The 25,855-nt window shown below is 42.5% G+C and overlaps 1 protein-coding gene across 2 annotated transcripts in view; it reads right to left on the reverse strand.

Annotated features, from left to right (window-relative positions):
* Positions 1–241: 241 nt before the first annotated feature.
* xrcc1 (X-ray repair complementing defective repair in Chinese hamster cells 1) overlaps positions 242–25,855 on the reverse strand; it is a 29,998-nt gene continuing 4,384 nt past the window's right edge. The window contains exons 7-17 of one of the 2 annotated variants that reach the window (XM_042108130.1): positions 22,017–22,108; positions 17,763–17,910; positions 17,086–17,353; positions 16,072–16,188; positions 9,695–9,776; positions 7,827–7,932; positions 3,751–3,796; positions 3,269–3,411; positions 2,923–3,013; positions 2,119–2,194; positions 242–1,271 (exon numbers count right to left, since the gene is read on the reverse strand). In XM_042108130.1, coding sequence (XP_041964064.1) covers positions 1,161–1,271; positions 2,119–2,194; positions 2,923–3,013; positions 3,269–3,411; positions 3,751–3,796; positions 7,827–7,932; positions 9,695–9,776; positions 16,072–16,188; positions 17,086–17,353; positions 17,763–17,910; positions 22,017–22,108 — 1,280 coding nt within the window. In that variant the 3' untranslated portion in view covers positions 242–1,160. Of the gene's footprint in view, positions 1,272–2,118; positions 2,195–2,922; positions 3,014–3,268; positions 3,412–3,750; positions 3,797–7,826; positions 7,933–9,658; positions 9,777–16,071; positions 16,189–17,085; positions 17,354–17,762; positions 17,911–22,016; positions 22,109–25,855 lie in introns of both variants that reach the window. The other variant, XM_042108129.1, reaches the window with a different exon arrangement.

Genomic DNA, 25,855 nt, shown 5'->3' on the forward strand with positions numbered 1-25,855 from the left:
AAACCAGTGGCAAAAATATGGCAAATACACAAACTACAGTAAGCACACAAGGCACACACACACACAAGATACAGTAAGCACACAAGGCACACACACACACAAGATACAGTAAGCACACAAGGCACACACACACACAAGAGCTACAAACAGAAACATCTTCACACTAAACACACACAAAAGCTACAAACAGAAACATCTTCCCACTAAACAGACAGAAAAGTAACAAATGATTTACACTAGCCTGAATCCATCCTTTATTGCCATTAAATAAGCCAAAAGTATTAAATTCATTCAGTTAAAAATGATAGAATGATGGCAACGCAGTCGCAATGCGATGGAGATGGCATGTAGGTGCTTTGTTTGACTTACAACATACAATATGGTAATAGTCTGCACTTCAAATTTAGTTGCTTTATTGTGACCGCATAAACATTCAAAAGAATAATCTGTAAACTGAACAAGAAAATGCAACCGCTCACATGACGCAAATTCATCTGAGCGTTCTTCAAAAGGTCTTTTTAAGCAGTCTGGTCTACAATAACACTATCTAGTATTTTAACGGTAACTAGATCTCTATAATATCACTGTGTGTTACAGGACATAAAAAAATTGTTCCACACAAGATGCAGGAAGTTGGCAGTTCTCCCTGCTCCTTGTTTCAAGAATCAGAGGTTGTTTTTTCCCCCAGGGCTGCATTGAAGAAGAGGAGCTCATAAACCTGAGATTCTCACTAGTTGTGGACTTCCATCGGTCCAAAAACAGGTAGCATTCTGGAGGGGCAAAACATCTTCTTGCATTTCCATCTCTCTTCAACGTCACTGGCACTTTGTAATGTTTAAACCAAATCTGACGTACTGAGGAAATAGTAGATTCTTGTTCTTTGCATAGACCCTGAGCAAGGCATAGGTAGGCAGGCTGACTGCTAACTGTTGAGTTAAATGCTAACGGCTAGAGTCACCTTTGGGTGGGCACGATGGAACTGAGATTAATTTCCATGCAGATGAGGTCTGCTGTGGTTGGACCGGGCTAACTGACCCTGGGTCAGAGGGCTGGTGGAGAGAAGAGACTCAAAGCTCCAATGCACAGGATTGGGGGATTGTGGGGGTCTGTGTCTGTCTGTCTGTCTGTCTGTCGGTCGGTCGTTTGGTGCAGTCAGTTGTTTAGACCGGCACCACTGCGTAAGGCTGATGAGGGAGCAGCTTTTGTCGCTCGTTAATGGCAAAGATCCATTTAGGCTTTACAAAACTCAAGTTGGCATTTTCCATCAGTGCCTGAGAGAGAGAGAAACAGAAAGAGAGAGAGAGAGAGAGAGAAACAGAGAGATAGAAAGAGAAATAAAGAAAGAAAGACAGAAAAGAGACAGAGAGAGAGATGAGAATTACTAACTAACAATACTAACTGCTGGGGCTAGCAGGTTACACAAACACTAAGCTGCACTAATGAGGTTCTGAAAAAGTACAACATGTGGCCTGGGTGAGCTAGCTTGGCATAGCCAGGACTCTATTCAGAATACGAGTCTGGTATTGGTGCAACAACATGTAGCCTGGGTAAGCTAGCTTGGCATAGCCAGGACTCTATTCAGAACATGAGTCTGGTGCATAAGGATTTGATTATGGGGCGTTTTAACTGATACAGGGGAAAAAATGCCTCTGCACGCAATTGGATAGACCTAACCAATCAGACCAACGAAATATGTGAATCCTGTAGGTCGCAACAAAAAACATCCGAAATTAGCAAATAAGCTAATTTCTAAAAAAAGTTGGTGTGATCCTTTAAGTTTAGTTCCGCTGGTTACACCCCTTGGAAACCAAACACATTGATTAGGTATTCCTAACGATACTTCCTACATAGTGTAAACTTTGCCAATAATACTGTCAGTTTGTAGTCAGGAAACACTGTATGTAGATCTACATTTGCTGGAAATGAATAGACACATTCTTCAGACTGCAATTTTTGATGTTTGAACATTTACCACAAGCCACTTTGGATTTGGAAACTACAGCATCATCCCCTGTCGTCGCTGATCGGCCAGACCTTTCTGGGGTCTGATGTGAAACCAGAGTAGCCTGCGAAATGTAACGCTTCAGTTATGCACCAGGTGTCCTCGCGCAAACTTACGTCCTCAAAAGAGTCATGCCAACCCTCACTGGTGATGACGAACTGCACCTTGTCACTCATGTAGTCCTCAAGTGTTCTACACGAGAGAGAGGGAGAGAGGGAGAGAGAGAGAGGGAGAGACAGAGAGAGAGACAGAGGGAGAGAGAGAGAGAGAGAGACAGAGGGAGAGAGAGAGAGAGAGAGACAGAGGGAGAGAGAGAGGGAGAGAGAGAGAGACAGAGGGAGAGAGAGAGAGAGACAGAGGGAGAGAGAGAGAGAGACAGAGGGAGAGAGAGAGAGAGAGAGAGAGAGGGAGAGGGAGAGAGACAGAGAGAGAGACAGAGGGAGAGACAGAGGGAGAGAGAGAGAGAGAGACAGAGGGAGAGAGAGAGAGAGACAGAGGGAGAGAGAGAGGGAGAGAGAGAGAGAGAGAGAGAGAGAGGGAGAGAGAGAGGGAGAGGGAGAGAGAACAAAAAAGAAGAATAGTCAAGAGACTGAATCACTGTAGTGATCATTTGTTCCATTTCTCTCCCCATAAGATGCTGTAGCTCTCATAGGATGCCATGTGCTGTAGCTCTCATAGGATGCCATGTGCTGTATCTCTCATAGGATGCCATGTGTTGTAGCTCTCATAGGATGCCATGTGCTGTATCTCTCATAGGATGCCATGTGTTGTAGCTCTCATAGGATGCCATGTGCTGTAGCTCTCATAGGATGCCATGTGTTGTAGCTACTGGTTAATAACCAGGCGTGTGGCTGCAGAGCCGTCAGTGCTGTTGGCTAAGAGCTTCAGTGGTGGCAGTAGGGTCTCCGTCACACACTCACCCGTTGAAGGCGATGATGTAGCGCTGGAGCAGGCGTCTCTCGTTCTGGGGGAACTTGCCGTAAAGGTAGAGGTGCCTCCCCTTCAGGTAATCTGAAGAACAGAAGTCAGAAAGACAGGCGTTTACTGACAGCACACCCAAGGACACACCATGGGCAACACAGGCAGAAGGCTTGGGCTAAATGTTGAACACTCAAATGGTTTGGTTTGAACAGGCAACATCTGTGTTTTCAATTTTCAGAAAAAAAACAAAAGACAGACAGACAGACAGACACACACACACACACATAACAACTGCACACACATGCAGGCTCACACCATTCTATTGATTGTGTTTGAAGAGCACACCTGGGAGGTCAGGGATGGGCTTGTCCACTTCCTCCTCTGCGTCTGTATTCTCATCTGTTGATCCTCCGTAAGGGTCCTCCTGTCCTCCACCCTGACACTTCTCATCCCTCCTTTTTTTCTTGTGATGGCTCTCCGTTTCCACCCTGAACACCCCCCGAGACACAACATTAGATAGATATATACACATACATACTACTTTTCTTCTCTTCCAAGCACTTTATATAATAATGCCTCAAATTCACTCACACATTTGCACACATTATACCATTATTCAGTCTACATCCATACAGCAGTATAATTAAAAGTTCCTAAGTTCTATATGTAGACCTCCCAGTTATATGCGGTCTTCTGCACCCCTTTGGATAACATACTGTAAACTCCGGTTAAAGGCCACCACAGAATATCGAATTGACTGTATTATGAGTATGGTAATGAGTATAGTTAATGGACTGCATTAGGAGTGTTTATGGATATGCAATTACCTCTTTAGTTCATCCTCTGTGTCCATGCCAGACTCCGCGTCATTATCTAAAAAAAACAAACAGACACAATGAAATATCAATAACGGCCAAACAACTAGTGCCGCACGACTAACAACTAGTGCCGCACGACTAACAAGAAGAGAAGCCCATCTTTTGAGAAGGTTGATTTATTTCTGCTTCATTACGGAATATACAATTTACACTATAGTAGGGCTACAACTATTAATCGATTAGTTGTTGCCTATTAAATTAATAGACACGTATTTTGGTAATTGTTAATCAGTTTGGGTCATTCGTTAAGGAAACTACTTTATAGGTGATCCTAAAACTTACCTAAACCTAAATCCACTGACAGTAATTTAAATATGTTTGGTGAGAGGACTAAACTGGGTATTTGAAAACATATTTGTGGGCTTTGGGAAACGCTCTGCAAACTGTTTTTATCTAAGCCAACAACAACAAACAACAACTTGATTAACAGAGAAAATAATCAACAGATTTATTGACTATCAAAATAATAATTTGTCACAGCCTGACACTATATGCTTCCAGTATGACGTGATGTGACAAAATAAAATAATCTTTTTCTGGCTATTTTATATTGTAGAACAAAACTGGTATCACACACGTGGGGGTTTATATAGGTAGTAAACAAAAGAAAAGTGAACGAAACGCAGCTAACAAGTGCTCAACATGTACAGGGACCAGACCTTTCCCTGTGACTGGGTGAGAGAATGCCAAAAGTGTGAAAAGTCCAAAAATACAAAACATTTAGCTTCATGTCTATGCATAACCAGCAATAGTCAGAAAAAGAAAGACCCATAAGAGTGTTCAAACTTGTGACTGGAGCTATGCGTGCAGCCGTGCATGCACACACACACACACACACACGCACACGCACTTTGGACCTTTTCATTTACATACAAATGAAAAACATGGCCAAGTCCTTCCTCGCTGATTGATTTGAATGAGCGGTTTCCTGACCCCAGCCACAACATGCTCCACTGTAATCCTCCCCACCAGCCCTCATCTCTATCCACCGCAGCTGCGCAAAGACTTGACTGTGTTAAGCATGTGCTCACCCTCTCCTTGCTTGGTCTCCCATTAAACTGCTTATGATGGGAGCTGGGAGTAAAGGACAACCATTCACACACGTGAACACACAATAACCAACAAGATCACACACACACTAATGACCAAACTCTCTTTCTCACACACACACACACACACACACACACTAATGACCAAACTCTCTCTCTCTCACACACACCAACTTCAAATCACACACACTCTCTCCCACACACACACACACCTTAAGAAAACTTAAACAAGCAACTCCGCATTGCAGAACGTCCTACAATCCATGAATCCAGGGTCCTATAGAGGAATGGCACCTGAATGAGGCAGCTGCTGCTGCTGCTGCTGTCTAAGGCATAAACATTTTTTTTCTTGGGTTCCGGTTTCTGACCGACCCTGGCAACTTATGTGCGACCCAAATTTATTTTATGAGCTTGGGGAAGAAATAACACTAAATAGTCTAGGCTACATTAAATAAATCCACAAATAAAAGGCGAACTATAATTACATTAATTACCCCTTGCGTTATGTAGGGATGAGCGTATTCTCTCTTTTACAAAGTAGCCTATGCACAGCTGTTCACGAAGACGATTGTTTTCGGCACTTACCAAGGCACTCGCAATTTTGTCCAAACACCGCAACTTTTTCGCAAATTTGACCAATCATCGTAGTTTCACCGTGAAATTTCACCTACCACAACAGTCCCTCGTGCAGAATATTGAGCCAGATGGCACACTTACTTCTGCACCTTCTGCATATGACACCAAAGACTGCCCTAACGTGTTCGTTCCTCTGCAGTTTTGATGACAATAAATAGAATGCTAACGTTAATGATCTGCTTACTTGCATCTCTCAACCTGGTGTTGCTAACCTACCTAGGCTATGAAAGTAAGTTAATTAAGGCCTACTTGGTTTACTGACATTTGAGTAGGCTATGCAACCCATTGGCAAACGTTTACCTGGATATGTCCTTTTAGCTTATGTCATGTTTGCTAGCTTGTGGGCTTAGTTTGAGTAGTGCTACCAAAATCATAGAAATGAATAAAATTGCAAGACATTTACAGTACCTCTTCTATGATCCAAGAATGATTTCATTCGAGTTGTTTTTTTAACATTTATTTTAACTAATGACATAGAAGACATTCCCAATTGCATCCACATATCGTAATGCACTATGCAAAAAGTGATTTACACTCCTAGCTGAACACAGTGAGATGCAAGCCTTCCAATCCACTCAGAAATGTAATTAGGCTACTCTCACGTCCTTAAAGGGGCAGGCAGTCAATTAGACGTACACCACCAATGTAATGACATTAAACAGAAGTGTAGTCAAATAGTTTACATCAATATGAAATTACTAGATACTTACTTGGCTATTAGTAATTATGCAGGCCACAGACTATGAATTATTAAAAAGATATGAAGTTAATATGAATTACAAAATATATGAATGTATTGAAACATATGACATGTTGCCATCTCTTTAGGTGACTGTCTTTTTTGGACAATTCTACGAAAGGTTATACTGCTTTGTGAATTACCTCACTCAAAGCATTTTCACAAATAAAGTAGGCCTACTTTGATTTTCTGTAATCCTTACTGTTTACCTTTGATTATCCTTTTTTAATAAGCATCAAGATTATCAGTGTGATTTTGGTCTTACTAACCTTAATTGCCCTAAATGTAAAAAAAAAAAAAAAAAAAAAAAAAAAAAAAAAAAAAAAAAAAAAAAAATCGCAACTATTTTTGCAATTTTCACTTCCTCCCGCAATTTCTCCACAAGAAACAGCTAAAAACACCGAAAAACTTCCATCCAGGCATTTTAGGTCGAAACAGTCTCAAAAAAAACTCGTGAAATCCTGGAGGGACTGATTTTCTACCCTTACTGCCACTGGGAAAAAAAATAAATAAATAAATAAATCCCTACCAACCCATGGCCTCAACTGACAACCAACAGGAACCAAACCTTTTTTTTTTTATGCCTAATCAGAGCTGCTGCATTTGAAACAACTCTGGACATCATGAATAACAAGTGAGAAGCACGGACCAGCAGCAGCCCCTGGGGATGAGGATGAGGAAGATAATGGACCAGCAGCAGCCCCTGGGGATGAGGGTGAGGAAGATGGGGGGGGCAGATGCTCTTTCTTTCCTTCTTCTCATCTGGCAGTGCAAACTCTCTTTCCTCTGCTCTTTTCCTCCTGTCTGCATCCCTCCATCCCTCCATCAGTTGCTCGAGTGCGCCCCATCTGCCCAGCGTGCCCTCCCCCCCTCTCTGCCTGATTAAGGAGCGCAGCTTGAGCCTCCCATCCTGCACCCCCCCCTCTTCAGTTGGATTCTGCTCGCCGTCCCCCCCTGCTGGCCGTGGAGGTGTGTGCTCTTCCACTCGTCAGGCCTACTACTCCCACAGCGAGGAATAGAAATCTCTCTCGAAGGGCCTAAAACATTAAACTATACTCTAGTCTACACCACAGCCTACTAAGGTCAGATCTCACGTATCTGTGTGTGTGTGTGTGTGTGTATGTGTTAGCGGACACACACACACACACACACACACACAGTGGTTGGTTAGCTGACAGTGTATGGTGCCAAGTCAACACAAGCAGGTCCAGCATAGTGGACGCAGTTACAATGTCTGTATTACACTCCATTACACACAAGTCTAACTTCTAATTCATAACAATGTCTACAGACTACATGTTATCTGCAGAACCTTACTCCTAAGATGCAGGATACACCTGCAAAGCTAGAGGGAGTGTGTGTGTGTGTGTTGAACACGTGTGATTGTGCTTACATGGGCCTTTGGAGAATGGCTCATAAAAAAGGTACTGGCTCTACTAAGCTAATCACATGTAGTCATGACCGCTTTACGAATGTGTGTGTGTGTGTGTGTGCCCACCCACATAAATGCTCTATGTTGCTGTGATGAAGAAATGAGAACTGGAGTGTGTGTGTGTGTGTGTGTGTGTGTGTGTGTGTGGTTCCTGACTGTGTTCTCTCACCTGGCTCATCAGCATCAGTGGAGCCCCCGTACTCATCCTCCTCCTTCACCTCCTCCTCCACTGCTTGCTTCTGTGGCGTGGCATTCCTCTTTTCCGGAGTCTTCCGCTGGGAGGCAAAAGAGCACGGAGATGATGACACACACACACACACTGGCAGCTGGGCTCGTACATTTCCCAGAGAATACAGGTGTGTACACACACACACACAGGCAGCTGGGCTCGTACATTTCCAAGAGAATACAGGTGTGTACACACACACACACACACACACTGGCAGCTGGGCTCGTACATTTCCAAGAGAATACAGGTGTGTACACACACACACACACACACACACACACACACACACACACTGGCAGCTGGGCTCGTACATTTCCAAGAGAACACAGGTGTGTACACACTAGGGCTGGGCAATAAAACGATAGCGATATGTATCACAATAGACATGCAATCGATATCAATAAAAAATACGTTCGTTAGAACATTCGATAATTAAAAGCAACACATACCTCCTACCTTACGTTTTCCGGCTAAATATATCTTGCATTGTAGCTAGTATGTGCAACTCTACCAGAGTAGGCAATAGAAGTAGGCCTACCTCAACACAGACTCTCAATGAGTCCTTGCCCCGTGCACTCTCTCTCTCCCTCTCAACAGGCGCATCCCTCCTCAGCATGCACACGTAATCCAACCATTCACAATCGTGCAAGACGACTGGCTAAATTGCTATTAAATCCGGTTAGCATCATTAGCACGCTGCACAAATTTGTCCAAAACTGTTGCATTCAAATTGACTGCTAAGTTCTAATCATCTCAGTCCCGATGCAAATGGAAAAGTATTTTCCAAGACTCAAACGGGCCTGTCCCAAAGACAAAAAGTATTAATTTGAAACTTAAACACACATGGGGAAACTGAACAGTTTAACCAGTAGACTATGATAAACTAGCAAATTAAGCTACTTTGTTTACAATATTACCAGGCTTCAACCAGTGCTGCTTTTCATTCAGACTTATGTGCACATTTATTTATTTGAGTGTTTTTTATGATTGTGTTGTTTTCTTTTCCCTGTTTGCTTTGATTGATAACTGAGGTGATTAAAATCAGAGGAGGTTAAGTTTAAAATAAAAGTGTTTAAATGTAACTTTTTTTTTCTGGTCCTTATCTGAAATAGATTTTTAAAAAAATCAATAATTATCGATATTGACTGATATGAAATAGTTATATCGTGATACAGTTTTCAGCCATATCGCCCAGCCCTAGTACACACACACACACACACACACACTGGCAGCTGGGCTTGTACATTTCCAATCCCTTTGACATTAAACCCTCCAACCACCCCACCCTCCAGCGCATGCACACACACACACACACACACACACACACACACACACACACACACACACGCGCCTGCCACCGCTGCTTATGCGTTTTCCTTCGATGGCCCTGCTCAGCTGCCCTCTGAGCTAAGAGAGCTTGATGTCCTCCTCTGAGCTAAGAGAGCTTGATGTCCTGCTCTGAGCTAAGAGAGCTTGATGTCCTCCTCTGAGCTAAGAGAGCTTGATGTCCTCCTCTGTCTGTCTCACCACTTTAACTGGCTCTTCCTCTGAGCTAAGAGAGCTTGATGTCCTCCTCTGAGCTAAGAGAGCTTGATGTCCTGCTCTGAGCTAAGAGAGCTTGATGTCCTCCTCTGAGCTAAGAGAGCTTGATGTCCTCCTCTGAGCTAAGAGAGCTTGATGTCCTCCTCTGTCTGTCTCACCACGGTAACGGGCTCTTCCTCTGAACTAAGTCTCACCACGGTAACGGGCTCTTCCTCTGAACTAAGTCTCACCACGGTAACGGGCTCTTCCTCTGAACTAAGTCTCACCACGGTAACGGGCTCTTCCTCGCTCTCTTCGTCCTCCAGGTCACTCCCGTCCGAGCTCGACTCGGCACCGTCCATCAGATACCTGGGGAAGGAAGAGAAGCACAGAAGAGGTGAGGGGAAAAGGAGAGAGAGAGAGAGAGAGAGAGAGAGAGAGAGAGAGAGAGGGAGAGAGAGAGGGGGGAGAGAGAGAGAGAGAGAGGGAGGGAGAGAGGGAGGGAGAGAGAGAGAGAGAGAGGGAGGGAGAGAGAGAGGGAGAGAGGGAGAGAGAGAGAGAGAGAGAGAGAGAGAGAGAGGAGGAGGGGTTGAAGTGGCTGCATACGTACAGTACGTACAGGCATCTGCACAACATGTCTGGACAAACGAGACGGAGCTCCTTGTGGCGTTCACCACGCGGCTCACCAGGGCCTTACGCCACTCAAGGCTGCGCGTGCGACAGCGTCTGCTACGCTATCCAACGTGCTACTCGTTTGTGCTTCCCATTACGTTCCCCTTCCTCCACTGCACTTAAGGGCTCAATTTGCCATGTTATCTCTTCTCTGCTCCTGTTTGTGTTTGGAACGATGGTGGGTTGATTAGCAGATGAGAGCAACATACCACTTGTAAAAAGAGACATACTACAGAAAAACCATACATGTTAGTCCAGATGCAGCAACAAGTGGCTGTCTGTGTGAATGTGATTAAGTGTGTGTGTGTGTGTGTGTGTGCCGGTACTTGCATGAATGAATAAATGCTGGTCATGTTCAAAGGAAGTGGAAGGCTTAATTACCCATAGCAGATGCAGCTTTTAAATACGGAATACATCATCATCAGAGCAACACAATCCAAGTAGTGGAACAAAGGGGGAGGGTGGAGGTGGGGGAGGGTGGGGGAGGTGGGGGAGGGTGGAGGAGGGTGGAGGTGGGGGAGGGGGGAGGGTGGGGGAGGGGGAGGGTGGAGGTGGGGGAGGGTGGGGGTGGGGACGAGCAAGAGACATACAAGGAGAACCGAGAATGTGTAGATGAGAACAAGCCAGCATGTTGTAGACGGAGAGAGAGCGAGAAAAAGAAAGAAAGAAAGAAAGAAAGATGGGGGGGGGGGGGGGCGAGCAAGAGTGGGTAACAAACAGAACGGACTGTGCGTCTGATGAAAGTGGCAAGGGGGTGGGGGGTGGGTGGAGCGGAGATGCCCAAAGTGCGGTCGGGCGGGGGCTTCACAAACGAGAGCAAAGAACAACAGGAGACAAAAGAGGCTGCAGAACAAAAGAGGCTGCAGACAGAGGAAGCTCGGCATGTTGAGCAGCAACCTAACAGAGCCGAGTCAGTGCTCATCTCTGGCCTAATGCGCCATTGTGTTTCCGAGCCCAGAACAAACATGCTACAGAGCAAAACAATGGCTCAGCCTGGCCTGATCTAATCGCTCATAATCCCTGAAGTACATGCATACTACTGGCGTAAATACTAGCCTATAAGTACATGCATATAGTACTACTGGCCGTAATACTAGCCTACATGTATACACATGCATACTACTGGCCGTAAATACTAGCCTATATTTGGGTTATTGGATACTACTGGCCGTGAATACTAGCCTATAGTTTGGGCTATTGGAAATACACTGTGCATACCATACAAGGAAAAGACTTTTGAATTATAGAAATATGTTGAGACAGGAGATTATTGGCTGCAAAGTCATTTCTAAATGGTGCAAAGTCATCTCTGGTGCAAAGTCATCTCTAAATGGTGCATTGACATTCAGGTCCAAAGCTTTTCTGACCATTCTGTCTGTTGAGGTAGAACAAGCTCAAATGTAGTTATTTTTGCTGACCTTGTTGTTCTGACGTCTATCGACATATGGAAGTACTGCTTCGTCTGCTGGACATGGCTATTGAATTGAATTGCTAGCCAATGGCTGCTGGGAATATGGAGATGGCGTCATCGTGTGTGTTGTGTGTGTGTGTGTGTGTGTGTGTGTGTGTGTGTGAGAGAGAGAGAGAGAGAGTGTGTGTCTGTATGTGTGTGTGTGTGTAGGGAGGTGGCGCATGTTATCAGGCAGCTGTAAGTAACTTAATCTAGTGATGCCCTATGGGAGCTGCTGGACTAATCGGACATGACATGACGAGGCTAATCCTTTGCTGTCTGACACTATTTAAGGCCACTTACTTGTATAATTAGTATTTGTCTAACCACATAGAGTTAATCTTTAAAAGAAGACCAACAACCTTTTCAGATTTATTTGAAGCTGTGTAGAGGCCTACTAGGTATTCCTTCCTAGTAAATTTTATTTAGTCATTGAATGTAAGAAATTATATTTGTTATTATATCTGTTTGTTATATCCTCAAGATATTTCTCAGGACACTTGTCAAGACAGTCCTCAGACTTTTCCAGTCTCTGGTCTAAGGTCACTCCAGCTAACTTGTAAGTTACACCAGATAAACGCAGCTGTCAAATAAATCAGTGCACACAGAAAGGAATGTGTATCATCGCTGAAGCAAAAACAAACAGGAACTTTTTCTGCTGCCTTTCAGTACTAATGCATGAATTAAACAACATAAAACTCTCAGATGTCCAGAGTGAGTTGATTGATAGAGTGACATGGCCAAAGCAAGAGAAAAAGATCCAGAGACATGACTAGTCTACATTACTAGTCTGGTCAAGTGATTTATGATTTTCTGGGTCACTGTGTCTTTAGAGCTTCACAGGACCCCTCTTTACCGTAGTTCTCAGATGATTGTGATTACTAGTCTGGTCAAGTGATTTATGATTTTCTGGGTCACTGTGTCTTTAGAGCTTCAAAGGACCCCTCTTCTCTGGTCTGAGACGATTGCACAATCAGGGGGTCACTGACAATTTAATGGGAGCAGAGCCCCGAATGCACAAGCACAACAGCCAATCACCCATCAGCCCCTCTCTCTCCCCTCCCCTTCCAGTGCTCACATAGATCAAATCTGAAGGGGAAGAAAGAGCAAATCCTATTTGCTTTGAAACTGGTTTATCTGTAACAATATTCTTGTTTGTTTGTTATGTATTTCTGTTGCCACAGACAACCTCAGGCATAAAAAAAAAAAAATTCTTGGGTTCCGGTTTCCGACCGACCCTGTCAATTTATGTGCGACCCAAATTTATTTTATGAGCTTGGGGAAGAAATAACACTAAATAGTCTAGGCTACATTAAATAAATCCACAAATAAAAGGCGAACTATAATTACATTAATTACCCCTTGCGTTATGTAGGGATGAGCGTATTCTCTCTTTTACAAAGTAGCCTATGCACAGCTGTTCACGAAGACGATTGTTTTCGGCACTTACCAAGGCACTCGCAATTTTGTTCAAACACCGCAACTTTTTCGCAAATTTGACCAATCATCGTAGTTTCACCGTGAAATTTCACCTACCACAACAGTCCCTCGCGCAGAATATTGAGCCAGATGGCACACTTACTTCTGCACCTTCTGCATATGACACCAAAGACTGCCCTAACGTGTTCGTTCCTCTGCAGTTTTGATGACAATAAATACAAGGCTAACATTAATGATCTGCTTACTTGCATCTCTCAACCTGGTGTTGCTAACCTACCTAGGCTATGAAAGTAAGGTAATTAAGGCCTACTTGGTTTACTGACATTTGAGTAGGCTATGCAACCCATTGGCAAACGTTTACCTGGATATGTCCTTTTAGCTTATGTCATGTTTTCTAGCTTGTGGGCTTAGTTTGAGTAGTGCTACCAAAATCATAGAAATTATTAAAATTGCAAGACATTTACCTCTTCTATGATCCAAGAATGATTTCATTCGAGTTGTTTTTTTAACATTTATTTTAGCTAATGACATAGAAGACATTCCCAATTGCATCCACATATCATAATGCACTATGCAAAAAGTGATTTACACTCATAGCCGAACACAGTGAGATGCAAGCCTTCCAATCCACTCAGAAATGTAATTAGGCTACTCTCACGTCCTTAAAGGGGCAGGCAGTCAATTAGACGTACACCACCAATGTAATGACATTAAACAGAAGTGTAGTCAAATAGTTTACATCAATATGAAATTACTAGATACTTACTTGGCTATTAGTAATTATGCAGACCACAGACTATGAATTATTAAAAAGATATGAAGTTAATATGAATTACAAAATATATGAATGTATTGAAACATATGACATGATGCCATCTCTTTAGGTGACTGTCTTTTTTGGACAGTTCTACGAAAGGTTATACTGCTTTGTGAATTACCTCAGTCAAAGCATTTTCACAAGTAAAGTAGGCCTACTTTGATTTTCTGTAATCCTTACTGTTTACCTTTGATTATCCTTTTTTTAATAAGCATCAAGATTATCAGTGTGATTTTGGTCTTACTAACCTTAATTGCCCTAAATATAAAAAAAAAAAAACTATTTTTGCAATTTTCACTTCCTCCCGCAATTTCTCCACAAGAAACAGCTAAAAAAATTCCCTACCGACCCATGGCTTCAACTGACAACCAACAGGAACCAAACCTTTTTTTTTTTATGCCTCAGGAGATGCAGCTGCTCAAAGCTTCCATACAGAACTTGCTGCTATTCATTTAAATGCATGAAATAAGCAGTGACACAAACATTCATTAATCACGGAGCAGGTGGCATTTATCGATTTATACAATTGTTCAAACTACACAAGACAGCATGGCCTCTTTAAAGTATATACTGGTCAGGGACCTTGGTGACTTTGTATACTACTTTGAAAATGAAGAAACTGAATACATCAAATATACTGTTCACTACATCCTACAACATTCCATTGTGTTTCTCTGTAAGGCCCGTTTCACACCAGGAGCGTGACATGTGGGTCATTCCAAGTGAAAACAGCCAAAATCGGGGCATCATGTACATGGTACCTCTCAGATTTTGCTGAAAAGCGGTAAAAAATGCCTTATGTTACCAAACGAGGGAATCTGAAGTTTCAGGTCAATATCTCAAACGGTTTGCCCGTGGCGTCCATTTGAATTTCGGGTGCCACGGCCGTAATTGACACATTGGAATTTCACATTTCATCTTTTGCCATTTTTGGAAGCCCATAACGTCTGTTCTAATAGTGGTAGACGGCTGGAAACTGGTGTGGTAGTTCATTGTAGTCTGTACTACACAATTCTGGAGGCAGAATCAACATTCCTTACTGTTTGGGTGAGAGGTGGGTCACCAAAGTCCTAAAAAATGTTGATGGCATGTGTGATTTTTCACTTTTTGAGTGGCCTTATCACCACAATTAATGATCATATTTATTCTAAACAGGATTATTTGTTATATGTGGGAACCTTGCTCTTGCCAAAATGAATTTGAAGTGTATGGTACCACTGGCGGGGGTTTTATGGGGGTCCAAAAACCCTCTCCGGCAGAGGTGACTCTTTTGGAACCCCATATTTGGACCCCCAAATGACCATGTGGGCACTTGATGATCCTAATGGGATTTATACCAGATAAAGATACGTATTTGTTCTTTCTTTTAATGAAATAACATTTTTGACTATGAAGCTCCATAATATGAATTTTATTCTTCATAATGCACCATTTTGGACATTGTTTCCAGAAGTCTAGAATGTAGATCAGGGAGAATTTAGTGATGATAAAGCATGAGAATAGTGGAAATAACAAAGACAGATCCCCTGTTGGGTGCCATTTCAACATCATCTGTTGTGTCAGTGTGCCAGACATCTATGGACGCAGTGCTCGCCAATACAAACTTGATCAAAAGGACCATGACAAAATTATGCCACTGCTTCCACAATTTCTTGGATAATAGTTAAAGACACTATTCAATTAAAAACACCACACACTTTCCAGCCTTCTACCACTATTAGAACAGACGTTATGGGCTTCCAAAAATGGCAAAAGATAAAATGTGAAATTCCAATGTGTCAATTACGGCCGTGGCACCCGAAATTCAAATGGACAAACCGTTTGAGATATTGACCTGAAACTTCAGATTCCCTTGTTTGGTAACATAAGGCATATTTTCACTGCTTTTCAGCAAAATCATGTACATGGTTGGCTGAGTTGGCGTGGAATGACCCATGTGTGTTGTGTGTCAGTTGCGTGACGGCTGCGTGACGTTTTCTATGTCTTTGCACACCAGAAACGTCTCGATGCTGTGCTGCGTTTTCTGTCTTTTTGCATTTTGCCTGAAGAAGACCCAGCAGGGATCGAAACGTTGCATTAAATAAGTGGGAGTCAAAAGCAGTGTTGCGGACATAATATTTTTTCAATTGGTGTGCAAGCTCTAATCTGTTACCATGGGAGGCGAAATAAAAACGGACACGCCACGCAGCTGACACGCTCACGCCACACACCCGCTGAGAAACGGGCCTAACCCTCATCCATACCGTTTGTAAGAGATGTGAAACGGGCCTAACCCTCAGCCATACCGTTTGTAAGAGATGTTCTGTTTTCTGCTGTGGCAGTCCAGCACCCACTCCTTGCGGACGATCAGTCCACCGGCTGACTTCACCTGACTGTATTTGGGTGTGTTTGCAAAGGCACATCTAAAAACACATCAAAAACAATGACACACACAGCGGTCATGGGTGTGTTAAGGCATGTTTTGCGAGGCCTGTTTGAAACAAAACACGCACAATCATGACAACATTGGAAAACACACAATCCAAACTACAAAAGGAAAACATTCTCCAAAGCACAACAACAAACACAACGCAAAAAAAGAAACACAATGACAAACACAAAAACTAGAAAGTACGGCCATCACGAATATCACAACTAAAGGAATACAATGTTAACTTTGTATATGCATAGAGCCAGAGTCGAGACCACAATCCATACATTATATCTTATAACATAAAGTATTATAAGAACCATTTTGAAATCTGTGATGGCAAATAAAGATGTTTGCATTGATTATTTAAAAAGGGTCTAATATTTTTTTTTTTTAAAAGATGAAAATACTTCTTTTTCTGATTCTATGTTTCTACCACATTGTCTTACAAGTGGCAGTGTAATTTTCAGTCACAACAAACAGTCGGAGAAAACAAAGTGGCAGTTCAACCAAGATAGTGACAGCACTTCTGACAACCATTAGAAAATGAGATAAGAGAACGATCATGAGGGAATGCTCTCCACACTCCTACAGTTGTGAGAATAAGTTTACGCACCCATGCGAAAGTTGACTAAAAAGAGGAATAAAAAATCATCTTTTGGAAATGGACATGGGGGTACTATCCATAAGATCACCTCTCAATGCAAATCAAGCCAGCTATTAGGCTAACTGAAATATACACATGTCAATCTCCAGGTATGGTGAGGGGTATGTGATTATGTGGGGCCAAGGGAACTTTATCAGGATGCATAGTATCCTTCTCCAGTTGCGATACACACTTTATCAGGATGCATAGTATGCATGGCTTCTCCAGTTGCGATACACTCACATGAGATGGGTGGCGTCCGGAGTCCAGTCGGGACGGTACTTGGCGCCCATGGCCAGAGCCTTGTCCCTCAGATCGCCCCGGAACGGGTTCTGGAAGCCGCTGAGGACGAACACCACGCCCTCCAGGAGGCGGTTGAAGGGCGCAGGTGTGGAGGGCTGGACCTTGGGGCTGGGCTTGGGCTTGGGCTGGGCTTTGGGTTCAGGTTTGGGCTTGTGTTCGGCTTTGCTTGAGCTCTCCCTCTTGTCTGAGGGCTTCTGTGCTGACGAGGCTGAGGAAGAAGCAAGCAGACAGTTTCAAGTTTGTTTCATTTGACAATACAGACAACAGACAGGATATTGCAGTCTGACACACCTCAACACCATGATCAGTTCAGTTCAGATATCCAAAAGGGCTACACACTCACAGGTCAGAAAACACAGCTTGAAATGTCAGTGAGCAGCATAATGAAAATAAATAATATAATAAAAATAAGAATAAAACAATACACGTGTGTGTGTGTGTGTGTGGTGTGTGTGTGTGTGTGTGTGTGTGTGAGGGTGAGGGTGAGTGTGTGTGTGCGTGTGTGTGTGAGGGTGAGTGTGTGTGAGCGTGAGTGAGCGTGAGTGAGCGTGAGTGTGTGTGAGCGTGAGTGAGGGTGAGGGTGAGTGTGTGAGGGTGAGTGCCACCCCATGCCTCACCCTTGGGGCTGGGTGTTGTTGTGCTGGGTCTGGCTTTGGGTTTAGGGGTGCTGCTCTTGGCCTCTGGGGAACCAGCTGGACTAGGCTTCTTAGGCGGAGGGGCCTCCTGTCTCTCTTTGCTGAACTCAAACTTCCTCTTCACTGGAACCTAGGAGACAGAAACAGGAGAGAGCAAGGCAGAGAAACAGAGAGACAGACAGACAGAGAGGGCAAGACAAGACAAGGCGAGAGAGAGAGAGAAAGAAAGAGAGAGAGAGAGAGAGAGAGAGAAGAAAGAAAGAAAGAGAGAGAGAGAAAGTAAGAAGAGAGAGAGAGAGAGAGAGAGAGAGAGAGAGAGAGAGAGAGAGAGAGAGAGAGAGAGAGAGAGAGAGAGAGAGAGAGAGAGAGAGAGAGTGAGTGTGTTACAAAAGAGCCAAGTCACAAAACATGACATCAGTCCACATCGCACGCAGCAACTGAACTGGTGCTGGAATACATGCAATGGTTCATTTAGCTCATTTATTCACTGAGTAGACAGTGATTGGACTTATTAGGTCACTGATGACCAGATGAGGAATGTGTTCATGATGGATGCTGTGATGCATGTCGTCTGTCTAATCATTTGTGAGACAACAAAGACACACATTGCTTTCCCTGTTGTTGTTCTTAGTCATGGTGATGCAGCCTCTGCAATTAACCAGAGCATAACTGACCACATAATTAACCAGAGCAAAATGGACCACGCAAGATTAAATGTTTACACATCACCAAGGCATAAAAAAACCACTTAGTTATACAGGGCTTCTTTTCTTTCTGTATCTAACGTATTCTCTTAATTTGGGCATTGGAGAAATAGCTCATCATTGAGTTGTAGAACAACAGAAGAACAAAGATCTTGCGGTTGGCGAGATTTAGACAGATAGATACTTTACTGATCCCCAGGGGAAATTCAAGATAATAGTGATCGCTCGGTGATCGTCAGTTTAGGCTGTGTAGGCTGAAAATCCATATACTGTAAGGTCCATCAAATACCTTCTTGAAAGATGAAGTTCTGACTCTTTTTGCTAACTGAAGTTCAAATGCTTAATCCAAGCCGGAGGCCTGTGCCAATGACATGGAACAATCACTTATGTGGATTCCTTCATTTCATTCATTTTTTAAATTTTTTGATAACAAAGGCGGAGTTGTTAAAGGCACTGATCAAGAAAAGTATTGAGTGCATTGGAGGATTCAATTTGAACCAGTACAAGTGCTCCATTTATGGCCACGCCACTCTGCAAGGTCTCTGGCCCAGAGTGATTGGGGCCGGAGAGGTGAAATCACCTCCATCAGAGTGACTGGGGCAGGAGAGGTGAAATCACCTCCATCAGAGTGACTGGGGCAGGAGAGGTGAAATCACCTCCATCAGTGGCCTGATGAGCCAGTGCAGACCCACAGGGCCGTTTCTGGCTAACACAATGCCGTCCTGGTGACCACCACGACACAGAAACACTGGACACTGCGGCGTACAGATGCCGTCCTGGTGACCACCACGACACAGAAACACTGGACACTGCGGCGTACAGATGCCGTCCTGGTGACCACCACGACACAGAAACACTGGACACTGCGGCGTACAGATGCCGTCCTGGTGACCACCACGACACAGAAACACTGGACACTGCGGCGTACAGATGCCGTCCTGGTGACCACCACGACACAGAAACACTGGACACTGCGGCGTACAGATGCCGTCCTGGTGACCACCACGACACAGAAACACTGGACACTGCGGCGTGCGGCGTACAGGGAACAGGAGCGTCTCCATCCATCGCTATGTGTGAAGTGTGAGAAATCACCATGGAAACAGGAAGGGTGCGTGCATTTCACCTCATGTGACGCTTGTTGAATGCCATTACTATGGTGACCTCAGATGGGGCTACAGAAAATTATACAACTATTTAATATCAGATTAGACGAGGGGCATTATATGAGGGGCAACTATTTAATATCAGATTAGACGAGGGGCATTATATGAGGGGCAAATATTTAATATCAGATTAGACAAGGGGCATTATATGAGGGGCAAATATTTAATATCTGATTGGACGAGAGGCATTATATGAGGGGCAAATATTTAATATCTGATTGGACGAGAGGCATTATATGAGGGGCAAATATTTAATATCTGATTGGACGAGAGGCATTATATGAGGGGCAAATATTTAATATCTGATTGGACGAGAGGCATTATATGAGGGGCAAATATTTAATATCTGATTGGACGAGAGGCATTATATGAGGGGCAAATATTTAATATCTGATTGGACGAGAGGTATTATATGAGGGGCATATATAGAGGGACATTCACGCAGTAGTGCATGACTTCCTGTTTCATTACAGTAAACAAAATAAAGTCACACAGAGGTCACACACCCAAGTCATTCTTCAACATGGGAAAGGGCAAGAGGGGGCATAATGCTTCAACATGGGAAAGGGCAAGAGGGGGCATAATGCTTCAACATGGGAAAGGGCAAGAGGGTGCAGCATAATGCTTCAACATGGGAAAGGGCAAGAGGGTGCAGCATAATGCTTCAACATGGGAAAGGGCAAGAGGGGGCATAATGCTTCAACATGGGAAAGGGCAAGAGGGTGCATAATTCAATACACTAAAGGGATTTACACTAAAGGGAAAGTGAAGTGACCTCTGACCTCTGGAATACTCATAGCGTTCTAAGAATCGTTGACTGTTTTTTTAGAGCTGGAAATTAGTAAATGGGCATTAAAAAAAACAAAGTAGGGCTAAGCACAACCACTCATGCAGACAGTATTGATACAAGCTAATAATTATCCTGATAAACACCAATGTTGCCTGGAAATATATTTATTAATGGCAAGTAGATTTTAAACTGCTACAACAAAATCCCCTGATATTCCCTGACTTTGCCCCAAAAATCAAATTCAGATCAAATTCCCTGACTTTCCATGTCTGGAATAAACTTTATTAAAATTCCATGATATTTCAAAAACCTAGGAACGATCCAGAGATAATTTGTAGAATGCTCTCAAACCCCCAGCTTTGTATTTTTCAACTTGTTGTGAATATGAGATGATATGTTATAGGAGTTTTATTGGAAAAGAGAAGCTTTGCAAAATAGAAAATACCAGAGTGCCCATGTTTCTTTGTTAAAAATACTTCACTCATTGAGTGCCAAAAACGTAACTGCCAAAAATGTAATATTACGTTTTTAGTTTGTTTTTTTTTAATTACGAAACTAGACACTCTAACACACCTTATATGTGATTTTGGGAACTCTGTGATGAATGGAAATGAAATATATGACGATCGAAAACTCATTAAAACACAAGATCTGGACATTTTATCTGGACGTTTGATCTTAACTCGGCTTTTGATGGTTGCCGCTTTGTTTTGAATCAGTCACTGATTAGCCTATCAGTGGGTTTATCACTAGGTGGCAGGTCTCGTTAGATCTCTTCCCAGAAACTTTGCAGGCAACACTTCTCAGGTGCTGAAGGGAGAAATGAAAAAGTCGAAGAAAAAGATATTGCAGCAGGTGCGTTTTCGCCAGACAACGCTGGATGAGTCCACCTTTCTACTAAGACAAGATGACTGACCACGACAGGTCAAAAACATGTGTGTGAGTGACTGAACACCGTTCCATCTCCACCACGAGCCGGGCCTAGCGGAGTGGGTGGTAGGCCGAGTCGCGCTTGCAAGAGGGCACGCCCTTGCCAGAGTGGCGAATATGTCGGTGATAGTGACTCATAAAAGACGCAATATCTCCATTTCTAGAAAAAAAACGGGGATTTTGATGAAAACTAGCCACTGTTTAGCTTGGGATTTCTCAGGAACAGAGGCGTGTAGAAATACACGGTTTGCACCCACTGAGAGCTTAAAGTCTCACCTTTCAAACGAGCCATTGTATGTGTTCAAAGCTATAACACAGAATATGCTGTGGCTGTACAAAAATCATCAACAATCTAGATGGCTGGTACTCAAAGCTTCCGAAAACAGCTTGGCATTCAATGAGTTAAGTGAATAAATGCTTCGCTTTGAGGTTGGATTTTTCCCTCATTGTGAAACTGAAATAAATACCTGCAAGAGAACAGGAACGAGAGAAGCGGAACCACTTATCCTGAGCCTTCTCGGTAAGGAAGGAAATTATTTGAAATCTTTATTATACGAATAACATTCTAATCAGGTTTTGAAAAGTCACCTGGAATCTAGCGAGAGAGAGAGAGGAGAGAGAGAGACAGAGAGATTTGTAGACGTACCTGGGACGAGGTAGAGCTGGAAGACGTAGGAGTAGCAGACTCCGACTTCAGAGTCGCTGCAGCATAACTCAACTTGTCATTCTGAGTGGAGACTACACACACACACACACACACACACACAGGAAACCAGAGAAAAATCACCAACACAGTCTATAGATGCAAAGAGGAGGGACAGACAGTATACATGTGCACACATGTGCATAAACAGATACACACGCACACACATACATTCACAGTAATCATACGTGTGACACATACTCACACAGTAGACATATGTACGCATGCATGCACATGCACAAACACACATACGCAGGCAAACACACAAACACGCACGCGCACACACACACACACACATAAACGTGTACACGCACACATGCACACAATTCAAGAATTTCTCAAGATTGTATAAAATGAATTTTACATGTGAAATCTATGAACTAATCATGTTTTGGTACTTGTTGTCTAGCAGATACCAGTGAGAATTGAGTGTGGATAATGCAATTTAGTGAGACAGTTAGAATCATATAGGCCTTTCAGCGTGATTTATTTTAGTGGAAAAAATGTGCTGGACTGGGTGGGTCATATTTTGTACCGCTCTGCGGTACATCTAGTTATTATTATCATTAATATTCCCAATGTGTTTTTAGAGAGCTTACAACCCAAAACACAACCTGGATATAAAAATGGTATTTTCATTCAGCTCATTTCTGATGCTTTGCCAATATGGAAGAACAAAAGACAAATCCAAGGTATTAGCATTACAAAAAGATAAAACAATAGCATGTGTCGGAGTTACTAAAGGTTACTCCAAGGACTTTACTAATAGCATTGAAATTGAGCAGTGCTATGGAATGTGCACCAACCAAGTAATAGTGATCCCATCAAATCGGGGGAAAAGACTTTATTAAGTGACAGTGCTTTTAACGGTATTTCGATTAAATTACAATGGCTATATAGATTATTAATGTTTTTTTCAGTAGCCAACATACTTCCTGCGTTAGTTAGTTAGTTTTGTTTACTCGTAACAAAGTTTTGCGAAGGAAACAAAACATCTGCGGTCAACTGACCATGCCATGAATGTTGTTCACATCATTGAAGATGATGATACAAATGTAGATCTTATATTTGAATCGCTTAAGGAAGTCATTCTATGTGTGTTCAGAAGTGCATCATGACCAGGCTTAGCAATGAAATCAGTGAGTCAAGATTGGAGATGTAAATTAAAATCACAAGAGTTGAGACATTCATTTTTTATGCTCAGCCAGTGCACTACTCCAGATCAGCTAGAGCACTACTCCAGTGCACTACTCCAGATCTCTATGCTCAGCTAATGCACTACTCCAGATCTCTATGCTCAGCTAGTGCACTACTCCAGATCTCTATGCACAGCTAGTGCACTACTCCAGATCTGTGTACACTACTCTAGTGCACTACTCCACCATTGCACTACTCTAGATCTGTATGCTCAGCTAGTGCACTACTCTAGTGCACTACTCCAGGTCTGTCTGCTGGTGCAAGCGTCTTTTCACATGAAGTTGTCCGGCCACAGTGTCAGGCCCACTTTTGTGACGTCATCTCAGACACACACTATTAGAAATGCAGTTCATTGGGATTACACATCTATTCTTATAGAAAATTATGGAGAAATGACAGTAAAAAAAAGATGAATATGATATGCAAGCTGCAGCTCCTATGAGAAGATAAGTTCATATTCCTCTTAACAATAAGCAAATAACTATTTGATGAAGGCCATCTGCTGCAGCCAGGAGCGTTCATGCACTATTGTACTTTAGCTATCCCCACCTACGGTTAGATGAGTTTCTAGGTAGGCTAACCTTGCCTTGAGCTTACAGCTTGCTATCTTTATTGACAATAGCTGACTGTTGCAAGCTTGGAAGGAAATTCTACCCAGGATGGCAACTGAAACGGGCCTAATTGTTAAAATGTCAAAATAGCTCAACACAGTTGAACACAGTATACTTGAAATGTGAAGAAATAGTCTAATTAAAATGGGAACCATTTATATCATCAAAGCTGCTCTCATTCACTGACATTCCAGTATACAGTACTTCTGTATTTTCTCATAGGGCTGTTCGATTACGGCAAAACTCATAATCACAAATTTTGGTCAATATTCTAATCATGATTACTCATTGCCTTTGGGGGGTTTCTTCACAATTGAGCAGCATATTAGCCACTTTTCTTTTGATCCTTTGATCCTACATGTTCCTTTTCATTATCAGTTATCTTTTCCTGGCTCTCTGCTTTAGCTACCACTGCAGCAATGCGTGGAATCTTGATACTGGATAGCTAATAATTAAGTTGAACACATGGTCGGACTTTCCCAATGTGTGTAAATGTAACTGATATTTTCTCTTCTGAATCTTGGGAATCTTGGGTCAGTGCGCTATCTTTACAAGAATTGGAATTGTAGGCTATGTATTTCCAAAACACTATTGCTTAACAGAATGTGACAAAATTATATTATTTTCTCTGTTACATTGTTTGTTGTGATTGTTGGGAGCCGAAATCAAGATTGAATTTAAAGTCTGATTAATTGCACAGGCCTATGTAATAATGAAGAATTAACAATTTACATGTTCACTTGGTCATGTACCAGTCTAATAAAAAAAAAAAAAAAAAAAAAAAAAAAAAAAAAAAAAAACAGATAAATTATTTAATCCAGGATCAAGGTGACATTGGGGTCATTCCGTGTGAAATCACCCAATTTCAGCGCAATTTGGCAGGTGACCCTCTCCGAAAAAATCTAAAAAAAATCACAGGTGTTTGTAGACCAAATCCATGCATAGATCTTAAATAGTATATCTGTATAACTAATCGTTGCAAAACTACAGCCCTTTGAAACTTCAAGTCATTTGAACTTTCACTTTTTGAATGACAAGCCCTCAAAGGTGGTGATGTTTTTTCACATAATGAATTTATAGCCATTTTCAGAGCTTTGCAGAGGGGGAATTACACAAGATACACCTGATTTGATTGGATTGTTTAATTCAACAGGAAAATGTACTTCTATTCACATAGTTTCACTAATGTGTGTGAAATACCAAAAGAGCCAATAATGTTGGAAGTTGAACAAAAAGGATTGTTCACCACGATGCTTAAAATGACTTGAAACTTCAAAGGGCTGTAGTTTTGGAACCATTAGTGATACAGATATACTATTTAAAGGGGAACTTGGCAACTATTTCAACGTAATAAACCCGTTTAGAAATCATTTGGATGGTTAAATGACCTGTTCCGGTGAAAATGGTGACTTTTCCCGCTGCCCCTAGCGTCCCCAGGCGGAAAACCAACCTTGCAACATTGAGACTACCGTCCCGGAAAGAGAAGGGAGAAACAAGAAACTCGTTTTAAATCGTGTTTCTTACCTTGTAACATCCACATCGTCTGCCGAACTTATGCTAACCACTTTGCTAGCTTGTAAACAAATCCATGTGCTTTATCGTTACCTTTTTCCACAGTTTGAAATAGCATAATGCACAATTTCTCCAGCAGAGGGGGAAATCCTGCCAAGTTTCCCTTTAAGATTTATGCATAGGTTTGATCTACAAACACCTGTGATTTTTTTCAGATTTTTTGGGAGAGGGTGAACTGCCAGCCACTGGGTGATTTGACACGGAATGACCCATTAACCACACAATGTAACATATTTTAGTCATTGTTTTAATTATAAAGACCAAGCATTATGATATTGAAGAGTGAATGTATTGAGGCTGAGCCTAAGACAACCCAAACCCAATTTAAGCTGTTTGTAAGAACTAATTGGAAGTGATTTATCTGACAACAGAAAGAATGGAAAAACTATAAGGTTATTTGAA

Source organism: Alosa sapidissima, chromosome 10, assembly GCF_018492685.1.
Source record: "Alosa sapidissima isolate fAloSap1 chromosome 10, fAloSap1.pri, whole genome shotgun sequence".
NCBI lineage: Eukaryota > Metazoa > Chordata > Actinopteri > Clupeiformes > Clupeidae > Alosa > Alosa sapidissima.